The 16,454-nt window shown below is 40.4% G+C and overlaps 1 protein-coding gene across 1 annotated transcript; it reads right to left on the reverse strand.

The window, feature by feature from the left end:
- Positions 1 to 680: 680 nt before the first annotated feature.
- LOC135264023 (gamma-sarcoglycan-like) lies at positions 681 to 13,574 on the reverse strand. The gene is made up of 8 exons (XM_064352593.1): positions 13,293 to 13,574; positions 10,461 to 10,655; positions 9,595 to 9,696; positions 8,780 to 8,867; positions 7,363 to 7,482; positions 5,326 to 5,398; positions 2,211 to 2,334; positions 681 to 1,714 (listed from the first exon to the last, which is right to left on the reverse strand). Exons 1-8 carry the CDS (start codon positions 13,380 to 13,382, stop codon positions 1,544 to 1,546), a joined length of 963 nt encoding a protein of 320 aa, XP_064208663.1. The 5' UTR covers positions 13,383 to 13,574; the 3' UTR covers positions 681 to 1,543.
- Between the last annotated feature and the right edge of the window lie 2,880 nt (positions 13,575 to 16,454).

Raw genomic sequence — 16,454 nt, forward strand, 5'->3', positions numbered from 1 at the left:
ATTGGCAGCTGATTGAAAGGAAACTACAAAAACCTGCAGACACTGCTGCGCCCTTGTTTGACTCCTCCTGATATTGTTCATTTTGACACCCCTGCTGTGGTGACGACTTCTAACACTAGTACACAGCTCTGGTCTGGCCCGTGTGCTGGTTTTTCTTTCTACTAGTTACCTTAGTTTTAGTTTTCTGACAGCGCTATAAACTGCTGCTACAGTCCTGCACTTGAGCACAGTAAAATCTCCAGAATGCCCTTAAAGTCTATGACTGTAGCTGGTGCTTGTACAAATGTCAGATCAAGATACGAGTGAGCTATTCAAATGCGAGCAGGAGCTGGCACAAAATCCTGAAACGGATCGGTCCTTATCCGTACACCCCTGACATGGAGGAAGCGACGAGAACAGCACAGCGTCTGCAGTCTCCAGTCTTCCGTTAGACTTGTGTTTGGAGCACGGCGGACAGAGTTGGTGAAGGATACGTCGACTGTCAGCTGTTGTCTCTTACTTCGCTGTTACCGTTCACTAGAGAGCAGTGTGAGGACATTCTTGTTTGAAAGTTTACTCGTTGCCATTTGCCAGAGTCTTGAATTGCCATCAAGCGCTTCTTTGGATTCAAGACTCGGAGTTAATAATGTTGCCTCCCACACGCACAGAACACTGTTGATTTCCCTCATGAATGTTTAAAACGTGCCTCATTAAAAATGTGTGCGCATGCGAAATTGGCTGCTGTGCAAATCTGGAGGATTAATTTCATTTTTTTGTGTTTAATTTAGTATCTTGGGAGGTTCGCCCAGAAATCAAATAAGCCTGCCCATTACCACAGTTACTGGTGCACAACAGAGTGACAAGCTTGTCATGATAACAGCTACTGGGGAAATTGAAAACAAGCAGTAAGTTATTAGCACTGAATGATACAAAAAGCCTGCTGTCACTGGAATTAAAAGTTTAGTTGAACCCAAGTATATTTCAGCAAACATTGAGCCTCTGCTCTGCTGAATGAAGTGGCAATCATAACTGTTCTAGCAGTTCACACACTAAAATATGTGCTCTCAGGCCTGACGGCTGCATAGAATGCAAAACCAGTTAGGTCCAATGGGTGCCATATTTGAAAGGAAAGCGTACTTTATAGTTTATGTCCTACACCTTTCCATATTTGTGAATACACCCTTGGGACATAGAACTGCAGCAACTGAATTTTTCATGACACCCTGTAGCTTCTTTTTTTTATTCTGCAGTTTCCATATTATGAAATGTGCCTGTTTAATTTGTTATTGTTATTAAATTATGACATTTCATTTTTGTTCATATGTGCAACAACGAGAGTGCATTAAAATATTTATCATGAAAAAAAAAATTAATTAAATAACAGGCTGGCTACATATCGTTTTTGGACGTAGGCTATGCCTACCGCACATTTTATTGGTACCATTCGAAGTCCAGTCTTGCTGTTTTTTTTTTTGGTATGTCTCTGAACAATATCGTTGCAATATTGCGACAAATATGTTGATAATTCCGCAGCTTCGGGGTGTTCTGTCGGTTCCGTCGTCCGCTAACAGTCCTGGCTGTTCTCGTGGCACGTGGAGCCCGCGCCGGCTGCAGACGCGTACAGCCTTCCGTCGGGACACATGCAGACTTCGTACAGTCCCTGGGTGGCTCCTCTTTTCCCCCCGGTGCCCAGGGGAAGTTTGGGTAGTCGCAAGGTCCCAGCATCCAGCACCACCTGCGTGTTGAGATGCGGTTAGCGGTTTAATCCAACGCACTTTAAAGGAACCGGACACTGCGGTAAACTTGTTATTTTTGACGTGGAATATTCAGCAGACATTTAATTAAAAATCTTGTCAACGGATGTTTATACTGCACGGTGCAGTAATTACTAATGAATTATCAGTACAAATGTTTGCCAATATCGTCCCATTCATAGAACATTTAGATTTAAAAGCAAGATATGATGACTATGGTATGGTAATATATGACTACGGTGTTATGTCCAAGTTTAGAAAAAAATGCAAAAATTCTATATATGTATTTTTTTCATTCAGATGCATGGTGGATCAGTGAAATTAAATGAATTAAAATGTGTTTGCAGACATTTATGATGAAAATGTTTCATCAGAAAAACAGTAAAATGTACACAACTGTAGTCTTGCGTCCACAAAGTGAAAAAATGCAAGCATTCAAAAATCATTCGAATTTGAGAGAATGCCGTTCTCTCTCACCATTCCGTCCCTGGAGAGCAGCACGATGTCCATGTTGGACACGGCCTCCGCACCTCCTGCCACAGCGTGGACGCTGACTCCTTTAGGGGCGTCCATGCTCAGGGAACGAGTGGGAGACTCCAACCTGAAACCAAAGAGGCAACAGCAACACAGGGTTGCAGGTAGACTTGTGAGTCAATAATATACGTGTACTTCCACTAAGGCCTGTATACACAAAGTGCCTCTGGGTAGAAGCGCTGATCTAGGATAAGTCATCCCTGGTCCAGGGTCCAAACCTTATACGTTCAGAGCTGAAAAGCTAAACTGATCCTAGATAAGTTTAGATCCTGAGACAGTTTATGAATGCGAGCTTCAGCCTTGTCTCTACTTTGGAAATCCTAGCAGTGGAGTTTGTTTCCCAGAAGCACCAGGAGAGGCTGTTCACAGTCTATGTCAGTGGTGTCAAACTCGTGCCATGGAGGGCCGTGTGTATGCAGGTTTTCATTCCAGCCTCAGATCTTGATTATATAATTAGTTTAATTATTTGCTGAATTAGGGATGCAGGTTTGTGCACAATGGTGACCCGACGTCTATGGTGACCCGCATTGTCTAAATAAAAATTTTCTTATATTCTGTGCTTCAATGCAGTTAAACGCATATGGCTGAATGAGTAATTGGACTCAATTAAGGCAGCATTAATTGGTTGGAATGAAAACCTGCATACACACGGCCCTCCATGGCACGAGTTTGACACCACTGGTCTATGTTCTTCTGCAGACTGAAACCCTACCAGTTCACACTTGTATCTTGGTCCTGTGAACTTTGACCTCTGAGCATTTATTGTGGGATGAATACCCCTACTTGTGCTACATTCAGCACTATACCTTCATGTCAAACTTGTGAGGTGGTTGCACCTCTCTCTCTGATTTCTGTGGGTTAATTGACCCTGACGAGCGGCAGGTGTGTGAGTGCTATGGTGAGGTGATGGCACCTCACAGGCATTTGTCTGAGCTAATTGTCCCTGATGAGGGTCAGGTGTAGGAGGCCTATATGTAGCCCCTGATTTCTGGGGTTCAACGCAGACTCATTGTTTGTCAGACTCTTGGTGTGTAGGGGTGTGAGAATTGGCAGAGGTTACCGTGTTGATCCTATTTGTCAGATTTGATCACTGTTTAGTTTCTTCTCGAGTTTATCTCTTCACGCTGTGGAGGACATTTTGCCCTCGTCTCTTTAGTTTTCCTTTTGTTTTCTACCCGCCAGGCTGCGAATATCCTTTTTCTTTTGTAAGTGACCCCACTCTGTTTTTCTAGTGGGGGTTTTCTTTCTGGGCAGCTATGCTGCGGCGGCGTTTCATTTCTTTTAGTTTTCTGAGCCCGCTGACAGAAGTTTCAGTGAGTGGAGGGAGCGATTACTTTGCTCTTTATTATTTGGTTTTTCCCCTTCCCTTTCTATCGCTCAGCGATTTTGTGGTTACCCCTCAGGGCTAACTTTTAGATCCCCTCGGTCCGCAATTGCGTCCCACCCTCCTCAACCGTGACAACCCGTACACAAAAAACTGTATCCTAAAGATCTCTCTCTGACCTACTGTGACCCTCAACATTTTGTTGTACATTTACACATGTAATTACTATCATTGGCAGTAATGACTTGGTTGACTTGGTATTGTCTTGTCTCTTCACCTCCGCCATTTTGTAGGCGCTTTTATAAGTCACTTCGTATAGGTGCAATTACCAAAAAGCCCAAACGTGGTGTGCAATGCAATGTCCATTCCAATTTTGTCAACTCAGGAAATGAACTAAAATCCAAATTGTTCATTTAGAAACTCTGATACAACATGATGGAAATTTTCCAACGAATTGCTGGCATCTCAGTTCATTTACCGTGCTGACAGAAGAGAGAGGGAACCGCGCCTGGTAATGGGGCCTAATTAATCACAGATTTGCGTCGAACGCCAAAAACAACACTTTCGGCTTCATCCCCCCACCCCCTGAGGCGCACGTTCAGTGGCTCCTCGTAGTATATGCCCCCAAAACGCTGTTTTCCCGCCTAAACTCTGTGTTTTACACACAAACGTAACATTACAGTCGCTAACTCGAGCGGACCTCCTCGCTTGTCTCCGAGGCATTCTTGGCTCTGGCGGCGGAAGCTAACAAAACAGCCAATTTAGCCGGGTCTCACCGGTGTTCGCGCATACGTACGAACGCAACTAAGACGCCGTGCCTGGTGGTGCCTGCCAAATCGTAAATCGATTAAGAAACATGATGAATTATTTATACTTAGATTAATTTGTAATTTATGTGAATTTATGTAAATGCTGAACAGATCTGAATGAATTAAATCAGCAGCGGATAGTCGGAGGAGCTGGGGTGTGGACGTGCCACATCGGGTGCCAGTTTCCGAAGCACCGGGGGTCCTGTGAATAGCGTGAGCCAGGCATAGGGTATACATTATTAACATATTCCAGCTGTTGCTATGAGACAACTCGGAATGCTTTCAAAAACATAATCCCGTGTGCTCGGAACATAGCTCAATGTCTCTGCGGAAAATCTATTTAATCTTAATTAGAAATGTAAATTTGATTTATATTCTTTTGAGCAGCACCCCTGATCTCTCAACCCAACAGAAAGCTAGGGAAACTTCAAAGGGCCTAAGATGCACTGATGAACCTGGGTTACATTTTTTTACCATCCGGATGCTGTCTTCCACCATTTTATGAGAGTACTGCATCCTTGTTATGTTCCATCAGTTATTTGTTTGTCCAGAGCAACTTACATTGTTACATACTATGTATGTATCAAATCAAATCAAATCAAATTGTATTTGTATATGTATGTATGCAGTTGAATGATTACAGAAGGCCAACCTGGAGCCTAGTTCACTGACCATTATTCTACACTGCAATGCCCCATGACTGTGTAATACACACCCATTTTAACCCTTTGAAAAGCAGGTCTTCTGGAATTCTTTAATTTTTTAATTCTAAGTCAGTGTTCTAGAACTCAGTGGCATTCCAATTGCTAGTTGAGATTGTTACATCAGCATTAGAATGTTCAGTTAAGAACATTCTAACATGTTCTCACATATTTATCTTCTTACACCTTAAAGGCTTAAATACCTAGTGAGTTACAACACTTACCGTAAATCCTCAAAGTTTGCTGATCTAATCAGAGGTGTCTCTATCGAGTGCTCAAACAGGGCACCATCAGGCCCTGGTAAGCAAATAAACATCATCATCATCATCATCATCATCATCATATTGAGTATGCATATTGAATATGGTTTTTTTTGGTTCATTATTGCTGTATAAGAGACTGGTCGACTGGTAACTGACTTAAAAAAAAACCATGAAATGAATTTATATATAAGGCAGCATATTGATTTTTTGTCAAAGAAATCTTTCGGGGAGTGGTTGCCCTTTCATTGTGGCTCAAAGAAAAAAATAAAATGGCGCACTAAAGCAATCCGACTCCCACACTGGCTGCCTATACTTCTTTGAATAAGATTAAAATGTATTTATATGGTATCTAATTATCCTTTAATGTACATGGAGTAGTGCATACGTTTATCTATGCTCTCCTGAATTTATGGCATAGGTTGCAATTCATGCTGATACCTGTTGTTGCTCATGGAATATTTGCAAACTGGCCAATATTACCCAATGTCACATGAGAGTTACATTGAAATATGAAAATGAATATGAAATTAAATGGGTGTGCAATTTAGCAGTGTTAAGGTGTGGTGGAGGTAAGCACTCTTAACAGGTAGTGTTAATGAGCTCCACACACTGGATTCTTAATACAAATGTAAAGCAGGCTGCCTTAATTAATAGATATGTGAGACCAAACACAAAAGCTTAATGCACACGTACAAAACTTCATCTGTCTGGGAACAAACAGACCATTCAACTCCACAGCCCGCAAATGACACTTAAAATGGTGTAACATTGCTCATGTAGTAGTCTTCATGGAGAAACTGAATCCTCGATTTGCATTCAGGGCTGGTCTGAATGGACAAAATATTACCCTTATTCTTGGCAAACACAGGAACCATATCAGAGTATGGGTGTTATCACGATGATGCTGGTGACATTATAAATATCAACCTGCAAAAAAATGAAATCTTACTACTGTTACATTACATTACATTACAGGCATTTGGCAGACGCTCTTATCCAGAGCGACGTACAACAAAGTGTATAACCATAACCAGGAACAAGTATGACGAAACCCTAGAGAGAAGTACGGTCCAAGTACAGGGAACAACCGCATAGTTCAACTTGGACCCTGGTGGTTAAACTGATAACACGAACAACGAGAACGGCAACAACGCAATCTATGGAAAAATAAAAATAAATAAAAATACAAGTAGTCGTTAAGACTGGCGCATCAACTAAGTCACCTATTAAACAGCTGCCTAGTTACACCCTAAGTTTAGTCATTTACAGGGGGGAAGGAGGGATGGGGAGAGGTGCAGCCTGAAGAGGTGGGTCTTCAGTCGTCGTTTGAAATGGGTCACAGTCTCAGCTGTTCTGACCTCCACAGGGAGGTCATTCCACCATCGTGGGGCCAGAACAGACAGGAGACGTGTTCTGGAAGTGCAGGTGCGAAGAGGGGGAGGTGCTAGGCGTCCTGAGGTAGCAGAACGGAGGGATCTGGCTGGCATGTAGGGTTTGAAAATCTTGTGAAGGTATGCTGGGGCTGATCCCTTGACTGCCTGGTATGCTAGAACCAATGTTTTGAATTTGATGCGAGACTGTTAATCTGTTACAAACTAAAATTCAGGCAATTCCTCCTGTTTCTCAAAGTTTCATGTTTAACTGTCTTACCTAGCATCTTAACTACAAGAATTATTTTGCTTAATTTAATATTCTATTCCTTGTTTTTATAAAGCTCATTGGCAGGTAAGTTTAGGAATAAAGAGGCTAAAAAGAATCCCACACACCACGTCAAATGCTCACATTTATTTTACCATTTGCACCATGTTTCGACCCATCTGTCTTTATCAGGATACCTGAAGTATATATTTCCATTCAGCCTATTAATTCAATTCAACAGCACACAGTGTAAGACATATATAACTGAGCAGAACCACAGTACAGTGTGTAAGACATGTAAAAGGACACAAAGTGGCACATATAGTCTGTTGGCCTGAGGTGTCTACTGACTTTACAGACCTGTGACTCGAAGTTTCTCTGCCCCCACCGCCACCCGACTGTCATCTGCAGAGAGAATCAACTTGCCCTTGTCCGACTTCACCTGGAGGAACTCAGCGTAGGCCTTCACCATCCGTGGAGCTACAGAGGAAACCAGAGGAAAAAAGCAGCGGGACAGAGAGAGGACAATGGAAACATCTCAAACCAGGGCCGCAGCTATGAGCTATCAGGCTCGGGACAAAATATATATTATGTAACAAATTTACAAAATATATATTTGTGCTTGGATGGATGCTTTTAAAACTACAATTACCATGAATCAATTATATCCTCCTTATTTTACTTTTCCTCTCTGCATCTGCCTTTTCGTCCCTGAGATAATACTATTTAATTTTAATTGAAATTAACGTTAAATAGAAATCATAAATCTCAAACCAAACTAAAAGGGGAATAAAACCTTAAGGCTTTTTGCAGTAATTAAGTTTATATGCTATATTGTTTATCCTGCAAGGTTCGTCTACAGAAGACCTCTCTGGAGTCCCGTGCTTATAGCCAAGTGCTGTCAGTTTGCACTTATGGGGACGTTCAATCTCATCACTAAACAGTAACTGTCAACTTCAGATATCATACTTTTTCGATATAATTTTTTCTTTTTACATAGTAAAACTTCAGTTACTTCAGTGACTGCAGGACTTCTCTGATGTTATAAAAGAATAGTTAACAAAATAGGTAGCGAACTGAAAATATGAAACACTATTATTTTATGTTTTATTAAACTCTTCAAAAAGAAAACCAGCACAGAGACTGTAAGGGCTAAATAAAGAGTTTGAGAAGAGTTAAATAATAAACACAAGTGTTTCATTTTCACATTGGCTCCCAGTTCCCCTGTGTTGCCCACTCATTTCTCATGATTTATCAAGTCTTACGCACTTAAGACTGTGCTGCCGGTCTTAAGTGTGGGCCCCTACTGGGCCTGCTGCCCTGAACATGTGTAAGAATAGAAACACTTTAAGGTCAGACAATGATTTAATTGAATGCCCGCCTACAGTTATACAGCAGCGTTGACCAAGCATTAGCAAAACTACGTCAGTATTCTTTAAAAAAAAATGTTCTCATGCAGTACAGGGTAATATAATGGTAAATGGTAAATGGTAAATGGACTGCATTTATATAGCGCTTTTATCCAAAGCGCTTTACAATTGATGCCTCTCATTCGCCAGAGCAGTTAGGGGTTAGGTGTCTTGCTCAAGAACACTTCGACACGCCCAGGGCGGGGTTTGAACCGGCAACCCTCCGACTGCCAGACAATCGGTCTTACCTCCTGATATCCTGAGCTATGTCGCCCCATATAATGATATATTCGCCTTATCCATAACAGTATAGTTAGCATAAATACTGGTGTGTGTTTTTATCAGATCCGAAAGGGGTGCTCTCTTACCCACAGTAAGGCTACCCATTGCCCCCCCTTTTCCATCACGGGCACTGAGTGTCACATTTTGGGACGAGTGCACGTGAAGTGGGGTGTCCTGTAAAAAACAAAAGAACATACATTTCCTCATACATAATGCATGTAATGCATTTAATAATAACAAACAAACTGATATAGCCCTCTTTCAGTTGGTATTCCATGACTGGTGATCCATAATTCATATGTTTACCTGGCAGATCACCAGATCATTTGATTGGCCATTTGAATTTCATTTCCAGACAATGAAAGGGAAACACAGATTGTGTGAAGTAGAGGAATACATTTGTTTGTGTTTTTTTTTTTTTTTTTAAAGATGAAAGAAGTTTGCCTACACACCAGATCTTATTTATCAGCTTGAGTGCAGAGATGTAGGTTGAGTACAGATGCCGAAGCCTTCCTCGTACTGACTGTGTAACTGTAACCTGTGACTAACAGGCTGGTAAACAAAGATTAAACCAACAACACAAAAATATGAACTGCAGGCAGCTCGACTGCAAGCCATCGGCAATTAATCCCAGACGAGGTAAACAGAGACAGGAAGGCGTCCTCGCTTGACGTGTGTCATTCCGAAAACGATTCTGATACGAATCTCTAATCTCTCCATGCCAAAGTGGAGAACTAGTCTCCAGCGCCTAATCAAACAAACATAGCAGAATTCCTTTCTATTGTTTGCGCATAATGAGCAGCAAACCCAGATTTTCATTTAACTTCTAAGTACCTAGTAGTTATTCCAGAATGTTGAGATGACATGGAATCTGCAAGTTCGGCTGACCCTTTTGGCTCACCTCCCTGGAGTGAATTTCCTGGGCATAGATGGAGGAGAGGAATTCTGACACTCCTTGGAGACTCACCCCCTGTGATGTCACTTTCAGAAGCCCCATACCCTCCTGTCACAGAAACAGGAGATTAATGTTGCATGTTTAAAAACAGGTGTAAAATTCTAGTTCAGAAATTAAATCACCATTACAATATGTGGCCTATAGACATCTGCATCTTTTCACTTCCACATTTCCTCTTGTTTATGTCTATAATTTTGCAAAGTAGAGTACAGTGGATATCAATGGTTGCCCTGGTCAGCATGGTGAGTAGTGACCACAACAAAAGGTGAAATTCAATGAGATAAAACAAAACTTGATATCCTTTTACACAATTTGGAAGGATGTCATTTCTACCCCATTCATATCATTTTGGTTTTAATTATTTAAATACGCGTACAGGGGCTAGCAAAGAAGAAATTACAACAAATTAGCATAAAATTATAAGAACAGACCATTCAGCCTTTCAACCCACACAGCCTTGTTTCACTAGTTACCTACAAACTATAAGGTTTCCAGCAATGCATCAAGCCTGGCCTTGAATACCCAGAGTGTCTGGTGCATAATCTGGCTAGCTCATATCTTTGCTGAATTTTCATTTATTTAATAAACACTTTATTCCACAGGAGACCTCTGACAGATGCCTACCTGAAAAGCTTTATGAGGTTCACTTTGTCAGTTCATTTCATGAATTTAAAAGCCGCAATCAAATGCCCAATTAATAAGTCTGAACAGGAAAAGCCTTTCTTTGCAACATTTACATTTTAAACCAGGAACCGATTTAGTTGCCCTTCTTTGTGCTTTTTTGAGCTGCCGGCTGTTCTAGCCTTACTCACTGTGTTGAAGTGGATCACTCTGAAGATCCAGATGGTCAGAGCAAAGTTCAACACCAGGACGGCGAGCAGGAGCAAAAGCACAAGGTGGAGGCAGCTTTTCCGCCAGCCGCCGGTCCCGAACTTGAACGCACGCCGTCCGCCCGTGTCAAGGACACCTGAGTGCCGAGTGAGGCTGTCACATTCCTCCTGCGCCATCTGGTGGAGATCAAGCGAGTGGAATCAGTCTAATCCCCAGCCTTCCAAGCCATACAGCATACTTGTATACAGTAAAACACTTTGTGTAACGTTAACTCTTATAGTGTTCATTTGGTCTCCCTTGGACTTAGAGTTAAATTAACACTGGGCATTGTCCTTTGTGATACTGAATGGATATTTTCACTACAGTGTGGTGTTCTGTTAAATCTGCTGTGACACTTGGTAACCAAAATTGTTCAGACTGTAGAGGAATCAGAAAAAAATATTGTGGAATATTTCAGTATCTGCCACCAACACTGAGAGTATTAGAGAGGGAATGTTTAGAAGGATGCATTGTACATAGTAATCTTCACTAATCATGCTGGTTTATAGAAGGAATGGTTTATTTATTTATTTATTTATTTATTTATTTATTTATTTATTTATTTATTTATTTATTTATTTATTTATTTATTTATGTGGTTGCCTGGTAGTAACTCTGTTAAATGCTAATTGTATAACTACGACCATGCTGTTACGTGGTATCACACAAATCTAAAAATGCCAAATCCTTCTAATACAGTCATCCAAAATCTAAAACACTGCACAGTAAAATGCTCAGTGCAAATTAACTCATGCAGTGTACATGTGGTCCCTACTGGACTGAATTAACACTGCACATTGTACTGCATAATATTGTGTGTAGAAGTTTGATGTGAAAGAAAAAAGCAGACTAGAATATCCATAACAGATATATTCTGTACATACCATGATGATAAACAGATCATACAGTATCAAAACTAATTCTTTTTAGTTTATTTATCATACCCTGCAAACTCTTCAATTGCTGTCATACGTTTTTATCTTTTTTATTTTGTGAACAAACTAGTTTTTGCTCATTTCCATTCCATTGTAATAAATGCCTTCGCTTTAATGGACTGAAGGTAATGAGGCTTCATTCCCCTCCAGGCATCTGTCAGTTCCACATCACTCCATCATTATTTGATTCACAGATGAATCAAATGCACATCGGGGACAGTTATGTATAATGAATGTCATGGAAACTGTTCTTTTCTAGGTTTGGGATATAACATAATAAATAAAGACCCTGTGAGCATTTGCTTGATCTTCAGTCCTTTTTTTCGCACTTTTAAGCAGCAACCAACCAAAGAGCTTCTGACTCAGTACTTCGGTCTTTACTTTTTACTAATTTCACTGTTAAGCACTTCTTTAAAGTAATACAAAAAAAGGTAAAAGTAAAAACTTTTAATTGATTTGTAAGCAAAGTGTGTGGGGGGGCATTCTCAAACCCACAACTGCATTACTTGCTATGAATGTCTAAAGGAGAAGAACAAATATCTAAAGAAGTCCTACATGGAAACAAATACTAACCTATCACATTCACTGTGCAAATAATGTTGCCAAAGAACCAAGTTTGGTTACCATAGAGATGCCACTTGTTTAAGTGGCAGGATGCTGTTCGTTCTTTAGTAGGCATGATGAATGGCGGAGAGTTAAAAGAAAGGAGCGCTCTGCCCTTTTTCTCTTAAGAGCCAGGAGAAAACTCATTTCGCTCTCCCTGCAGTCTACACAGGACTCTGGCCCGTCAGGGATTTAGATAGAGAATATCTCTATCCACCATAAGACTCCTCTCCCCAGCAATTCTGTCACAGGCTCCGTATCGTGGACATGACAAATAGCCTCAGTCTACATAGCTGTTAAACGGTCTTGTGCAGAAAAATGCTAACCTTAGCTTAACCTCTACAGGGATGATAAGGACCACCTTCAAGTGTCCGATCACTAAGGACCTCTGTGGCTTGCTGTGATCTTCTACATGAAGAATGAAGGGAATTGAAACTCTATAAATATATTAGTCAAACTTCAATTGCCATAAAATATTAATATATTTCTGATGTATGATGAAGCCTGGCAGCTTCAATCTTTTTCTTATAATCACACATGCGCTGGCAGTTCTGGAAAGACAACACATGTTTTTAGCTTTTTATTTTTTGATGGTGGAGGAAAAACAATATTCCAATAAAACCTGCAACTTTGCCCAACAAAATTAAAATACTTATTATTGAAAACCGGGATGCCAGCTTTTCTTTGTCAGAACACTTGAGTCAAGCACTGCTTTTTTAATTGATTATAGAGCTGATGCTTTAACTGGCCATGTGATGACCTATTAAATTACTTTGCTTAGCCGTTAAAGTGATGCTCTGTTTACACAAGGAACATATTCAAAGAAGAGTTAAAGTTAGTACCCAGGATCTGTACCACCCAAATATTACCAGAAAATGGTACTAGAAGCAATCATGGTAAGAATATTTACTAATGTCAACAATATCACTGCTCTCATCTCAAGTTCGAATTTGAACACAAATTATAATAAAAAAAGAAACCATGGCAACACAGTATAACAGTATGACATGTAAATTACTAATTGCATTATCTTTTTAAACAGGCAAAAGGTATAACGGTGTGCAGTGATCTTTGCTGAAGATTTTATCCCATGCAAAAGGTTTTCCACAAACAAACCGAAATCTTGACAAAGAAACTGGCAGAAAAAATTGGGTTTTACTGTAAAGCTTTAGCAAATCATGTTTTAAACGCATCATATAGCCAGTATAACTCAATGACATTTTTACTGTTGCCTACCGTGAACTCTGAGCTGGGAACGGCATCATCCACGGAAGCACTCCGTCTCGCGCGCACCATCGGCGCACTCCTTGAGTCTCTCTCGGGCATTTAGCCGCGTTCAACAAATTTACTGCTCCGATTAGGAGTCCGTGAGAAGGCTGCAACTCCGCTGCCGACAAAACACGTGGGTCTCCCTGCTTTCTCTCTGACTATCCTCCACCACTCTAGTGTCTGCATGCATTATAGGAAGGAACAACGGGAGACAGTGGTAGAAAGTGTTGCCCAGTCATCGTTGTCCAGCCACGTAGAAAAAAAACGGCTTTTATATAAATAATGTAGACTACAAGTGAGGGGTGCTATTATTTACACCAGGGCTGCACAACCCTGTTCCTGTCCTACTGTCCTGTAGGTTTTTATTTCAACCCTAATTTGGCACACTTCATTCTACTAATTAGCAGTTCTGTGTCATCTCTAGCTGTTGGATGAGGTTTACTCTGATATGGTTTGAGTGAAAACCCACAGGATGATATATCTCCAGGAACAGAGTTGTGCAGCCCAAACTTAAGTTATTGAATAGTTTAAGTATTCTATTGGGGCTTCAATAAAGTTTTGAGGAACCTTATAATCACTTATAAATATTCAGAATTCAGGGTACTAAGTTCTGAACCCCTGCACAATCAAATGCTGCAGTTAGGTTGCTGCATTTCTGAGTTTCTAAAAGTCATCAGAACACATGCAAGAATAAATAAATGAAGATTAACTTTGTGTGAATTTTTGCTATCTGTGTATTGTGAAGGAATGGGTCACAGCATGTCTATGGTGTTCAATTGGCTGGCTCCAAAAGACAGTGTGGTCATTCTGAGTGAAGCACTGACGACTCTTAGGAGCCACAGGCTGACTGAGGAACATCACAAACACAACCTGACAGGAGGCATCAACCACAACCAGGTTACACCATGTTGACCACTGGACTATGGCCACTGCTGACATCATAGGTTTTTTTTTCTTTTTTTTCTAAATGAGCTGCTTCACAACTTTGCGCAACTTTCGATAATGTGCTCAAGTCTTGGGCCTGCCTGGTACATTCCAACCATGTAAACACTGGTATACCTGTATACATCTGTTTATACAACCAGTCAGTCTAACTGACGCCACGTCCTCAGTGCAGTGCGGTTGCTGCTGTGTGTGGAATTATGACGCAGTGCAAGCAGGATTTCTTCTAAGAGTGTCGTTTTAATATTGCACCTATGCGCTGGAATATGTAGGTCTTCCATAGCCTGAAGGTGACAGACTCACAAGGAAAGGTACACAGCATGTGTGAACAGGTACTTTAAAATGAACCATTTTTAGCCCTGGCAGACTCAAAATGTCACAGTGAGTTAAGGTGCAGTGGTAAAGAAGTCTAGCTGCTCACTCACCACACATGTAAACTTTGACAGAATCTGTCAGTTTAAAAGCCTAGCGTGGATAATTTATGAAACTCGCAACTGTGAAGTGTATCTGTTAGCTTTCTTGGGAAAAACAAGAATGTTCGAAGCATAGAACTGCATAACATTCGGTAAATGCTAATTTAACAATAGCCAGTTTCATTTTAATATGAAAAAGTTTAAATCCTTAGCAGTATGGAAAAATCCCTTTTTGGACTATTCATAAACTGAGAGGGTTATGAACAAAAATAACTAATGGGAGATCAATTCTGACATTGATTATATAAGGCTTTAAAAACCTGTAGGCCTATTATAGACAGAAATATGTCATTGTTACTGTGTGCTGCTATGAATAAATAAACTGCTCCAGGATTTTTCATTCATTGGCTATTCTCTAATCATTTACCTGACATTTTTCAGACCAAAAATATCATCAGTGCAACAGCCATACATACATACATATATTAAGCAAATTTTGGATTAGTACAAGGGCTTCATCAATGAATCTAATTAGATTTTAATAGTGCCTCGCGTTTGGAGTGGAGTCGCAGAGAGCAAGAAACACTCGGTGCAAATCTTGCTATAGCTAAAGTTTCAAAGGTTTCACGAACTCTGCATGTGTTGCTGTGTCATCTAATTTAATAAAAATGGTACATTGTTTTGATTGTTTGCAGATAACCCTGTCCATTTTTATTAATGTTAATATCTGAGTGTTAAAAGAGTCGCCAAATCTTCAGTCAAACTGATCAGGATTCAATCAGTTTTTTATTCTAAACTTCATTTCACAATTAAATGCAGACGCTCTTTTTTTCCTTCACAGTTTGGTTTAGTTCGTTTCTGTGATTACTCAGCTTGCAAAACATTGTGAATAAAAAAACTGACATCTGAAAGTAATTGTGAGTCAAAGAACAATCTATTGATCTCTATCTCCCTGGCTGCAGTACAAAAATGTAACATTTCTGCAAAAGGTAGGCTTGCTTTTTCAGCATTCACAGGTGCCTGCATGGGCACGCAAATCAAACGGCACGACACGTTAGTAGTACCCATCAGTTTGGATACTAACAATAATATCCATGGACAATACCGATAGGCTGATCCTTAAAAACATTCGCTATCTGCGTTAACTTGGGTACTTTTTCTGCTACAACTTTTTTCCATAATTATTATCATTACTGAATTCACGTATAAGGTAGATCTGGAGCTTTTCTGGAGAGCGCGCGCCTCGTATCTTCCACTGGCTTGCGCACAAACCGTTCCAAAGGCGATTTTCGCTTATAGCAGGTGAACTTGCATCGGGGATGGTCTGTCTAGTGACCAATTTAATGCGAAATTGACCTTCTTAATCGTGTAATCATGTAGGCGACCTGTTATTACTGCAATATCACGCATCAGCTCGCATATTATCGCGTTTTCCTCTTCCGTGAACGTCCAGTGCCTCCATGCCTTCTCTTTTCATTGCAGCCATTGACTCTTAATAGTTGCCCATGGCTAGGATTATACCAAAAAAGTCAACAGAGTATTTTTTTCATTACTATCTGCTGCTCTCTAGTGGAATTGAAATACTTTAAAGAGCATGTAAGGGGTCAGGCATGCAGTATATCTCACAAAAAAAGAGAAGAAAAGAAAAGTACAACACTTCGTTACAGCACTTATAATCATTGAATATGATTGTCAAACATTTTTTAATCTCACTGCTAGTATTATATTCTATAGGCTTTCCAACTGGTGATATCAGTGGTTATGCCGTTTCTGG

This window comes from Anguilla rostrata, chromosome 9, assembly GCF_018555375.3.
Source record: "Anguilla rostrata isolate EN2019 chromosome 9, ASM1855537v3, whole genome shotgun sequence".
NCBI classification, from domain to species: Eukaryota; Metazoa; Chordata; class Actinopteri; order Anguilliformes; family Anguillidae; genus Anguilla; species Anguilla rostrata.